Source organism: Vicugna pacos, unplaced genomic scaffold, assembly GCF_048564905.1.
Source record: "Vicugna pacos unplaced genomic scaffold, VicPac4 scaffold_14, whole genome shotgun sequence".
In the NCBI taxonomy this organism is placed as follows: Eukaryota; Metazoa; Chordata; class Mammalia; order Artiodactyla; family Camelidae; genus Vicugna; species Vicugna pacos.
This window is the reverse complement of record NW_027328735.1, coordinates 3,383,619-3,387,336: the sequence shown is the minus strand read 5'-3', so window position 1 is coordinate 3,387,336 and position 3,718 is coordinate 3,383,619. Positions and strand designations below refer to the sequence as shown.

Sequence of the window (3,718 nt, the reverse complement as noted above, 5' to 3'; positions counted from 1 at the left end):
AATTCTTAATTCTTTTAAAAAATACTAAGGAAAATACAGGTACACATCTATGTTTAATGTTCAAATAAGAAAATAGCAGATAGTTGTCGACATTTGCCAACATCAGTTATAATCTTTGTTCCCTGCATAATCTGGTAGTTCTCTGGTAGATCAGTTGTTATTAGGATGACGTTCATAAACTGAAGATGGCTGATGAGTTGGCCTTGAAAGGGAAGTAGCTGATGTATCAGCTATCACTGGCACTGGAAAGCGTGGGTTGCACCCTGGTTGAAGTTTAGGAAAATGACCTTCATTTGCAGATATGTTCTGATATGTATTTGGAAAAGTAGAAGGCTCCAACATCAGTCCAAAATAATTGCTCTGTTTGGGAGATAAGATACTCTACTGAGAAGTAGAAATTCTACTTCAAATGGAGTTCACAACACGGCCATTTATTTCATTGTAACTGCTTTGAGAGTGCCCATGGACAGTGGTCAACTGATTGAAAATAGCTCGTTGATCCACTGCAATTTGTTCTGTTGGTCTGACATTGATGATGGAGGAGAAAAATCACCTCTGATCGGGGTAGTTGTATCACCAATTATGTGGCTAGTAGAGGGCTTTCTCATTAGAGGCATGTTTAAATTTGCAGAAGGTAAAAATGCACTTTCTTCAATAGTGTCAGCCACAAATTCAGAATTATTATTATCCACATTATACCCTTCTTTAAAGTGCTGCTCTTTGAAGTCTTCAGGCAATGAAGATACCAGAGAGGAATTTTTAATCCCAACTCTTCTTTTTATTCTCACTAAAACCTGGGGACAGCCTCGTTTAAAATTTGGATTATGATAAAAGTGCAGCTATAAACAAAGGAGAAACATTTTAGTAATATTTATACCAAAATACAAGACTACAATAAGCCTAACGTATAAAACCTGATTCCACGTTTACTATACAAGGATAATATCATCAAAATATGAACATTGCTAACAATATTTTGAAGTTCCTTATTTGGAAAATACACATTTAATTATTATAGTCATCAAATTTAAATGTTAGCATTTACAGTAACGGTGAATGCCACTTTTGAAAAGCAGCTTTAATACCTTTATATGAATTTCTGGAAAGATTCATAGTTGTAAGCAAAGTTTCTCATAATCTTGAATAATTAAGGCACTGTCCTCATTTTTTAGAGTAAAGTATTTTAGCCTTAATAGTTTTATACAATTTTCAAAATCTAGCTTTACATTTATATTACCATAGATTGATGTACAAAATAAAATTTTATACATAAGTTACCAATTCGTAACTAAAATTTGTGTATACCTTGCTTGAAACAGAGGCTTCTTTTTCTTCTGCTAGAAAGTCAACTAGACAAGCAGATCTTTGAAATTTCTGCCGCACTTTCCTAAACCCATAAAAGTTAATGGGTCTAAGTAAACTTTTCATACTTCCAGTTTCAAATATTCTGAAAGGGGCCTTTTTTTCCAAAACTTCCTTCTTCAAGACAACTTCATCAATCACTATGGAAGATCCATTATCACCCCACCAGATGGATTTAAATTGGTCACTCCCAGACATTTTCCAGAGCTTTCTTGGAAATGTCAGAGAACCAAAATCATTATCTTCATCTGGTTCAGAGACACAATGTGTGTAGCATGGTCTTTTTATCAAGGATTCTTCAGACAAATTCTGAAAAGCATTTTCTTCAATCATAGAACTCAAGTCCAAGTCCTCAGAGAATGTTTGATCACACAATAGAGATCTACCGGAGTTTCCTGAGCCAGTTGGTCCATCTTTATGAGACATATCTTGAATTTCTGAAGAAATATGTGCCATCTCAAATAACTTTTTCTACAGCTACATTTCTAACCTGCATGATTTTGAGCACTGCAGCTTCAAATGCTGCTTTGGCAGGCCTGAACAGATAAACTGCTAGGCCTTCACAATGGTTCTCAACTTGAGAAGCTGTGACATCACAAAACGACTGGTATCCCAGCAACTCAAGTGTAACATTCAGCCAGTGTTTACTTGTCATTCATCCAGTTAAAATGAAACATATAGGATGATTTTTTTACAGTGTGATCTGCAAATATTATCCCAAGACATTTTTATAAATAATTTAGTTTTGGGGTGTATGAAATAAAATCAATCTCCATACTTTTGTATTGAAATTTATGCCAGATTTGTGAACAGAGTATAAATATAGCACAAATTATATAAAATAACTTTAAAGTTTTGGAATTTAAAGTGAAATTCGTGTAAAACTTGTACAGAAAATATATATCTATTTCAATATCATTTGTAATTAAATTGAAACATAATTTGATTAGGAAATGGAAGTAGGTATTTATCTGTGTACTATATAATAAGTAGTTCAATATTCAAAACATGAGCAGATTAAATGTCAGTTTATTTGTTTTGTATATAAATAAATGGTAAATAATTATGAAATAAAATTAGATAAAAATAATGCATCAAATTTAAGAAATCCCAAAAGGCGGAATTTTTGATTTAAATTGTAGTTCATTTCTATAAGTAAAACAAATGTAATTTAATATTCTACTCTAAAATTACAAAAGAGAGAAACTTATTGTATATTTACGAATGTTTATTTTTGCCATTCATTCAATCAGAGGTTTTTCAGTCCCTAGAAACAATAAATTTTCTTTCCATCTTTATAATCCATTCAATTGTGGCTTCTGTTAAGTGTTCTAAAATGATGTTTATAAGTACACTTATGCACAAGATCCTGGGTTCAATCAGCAGTGCCTCCATTAAGGGGTAAACAAACAATCAAAAAACAAATAAATAACACTATATGTGATTTGGGGTGGAAAAGACCAGGTAATGCATTTTTGGAAGGAATATGTATCTCAGTCCTGAAACATTTGACATTGTTAGTAAAATATGGCATTTCAAGGCAAGTGTTTTGTTCACTAAATATATATAATAGCTATGTTCTGTATCAGTAAACTGTAGAAAATCCAGTTCTATCAAAAGTTATATTCTTTATTTAGAAATAAATTCCTTTAAACATAAGCCAAATTAAAAGAGGGATAAAATTTTTCAATAAATAAATGTAAACTCAATCTGTAATGTAAATTTTTCTTTCAGTATGTGAACATTCCATTCTAAATAAATATTAGCAACCTGAATTCATTACATATTATAAGTATTATAAACTATAGTTAAGAGGGATTTAGTCCTGATTCATAAATATTACTTATCAAATTCAAATCAATATATGTGATACAATCCCTGAAAAAGCAGAGAATTCAAAAACATCAATCTCAAAAAATGTAGGAAAATTTTTCACAAATCTGATCTTTACTTTTTTATAAAAATATTCTTAACAAATTCACTTTTAATACAATTTAATTAAACATAATAAAAACCATATATGAAAAACCCATGACAATCATCAAGTTCAATTTTAACATACAGGAAGGTTTCCTCTGCTCCAGTAATAAGAAAAGGTAGTTCATTCTCACAAGTACTAAATTACACTATTTGAAGACCTAGCCAGAACAACTAGTCAAGAAAAAATATAAAAGGCATCCAACTTGTAAAAAAGCAGTAAAATTTTTAGAGATGACATAATTAAGCATAGATAGAAAACTCCATAGACTCCTCCAGTGACTGTTAGAAATAATGAACAAACTTAGTAAACTTGCAGAATACAAAATCAATATACAAATATCCATTGCATTTTTATATAGTAACAACAAACTATCAG

At 30.8% G+C, this 3,718-nt stretch overlaps 1 protein-coding gene across 1 annotated transcript; it reads right to left on the bottom strand.

The window, feature by feature from the left end:
- Positions 1-353: 353 nt before the first annotated feature.
- On the bottom strand, positions 354-1,845 carry LOC140692611 (heat shock transcription factor, Y-linked-like). The gene is made up of 2 exons (XM_072956996.1): positions 1,306-1,845; positions 354-839 (listed from the first exon to the last, which is right to left on the bottom strand). The coding sequence occupies exons 1-2, from the start codon at positions 1,816-1,818 to the stop codon at positions 474-476; spliced, it is 879 nt and encodes a 292-aa protein (XP_072813097.1). The 5' UTR covers positions 1,819-1,845; the 3' UTR covers positions 354-473.
- Between the last annotated feature and the right edge of the window lie 1,873 nt (positions 1,846-3,718).

Excerpts from the sequence above, each read along its gene's own strand:
- LOC140692611 (XM_072956996.1), bottom strand. The coding sequence starts at position 1,818 with ATGGCACATATTTCTTCAGAAATTCAAGATATGTCTCATAAAGATGGA. Across the intron at positions 840-1,305 it reads AAGCCTCTGTTTCAAGCAAG|CTGCACTTTTATCATAATCC; the intron begins GTATACACAAAT and ends CTTTGTTTATAG.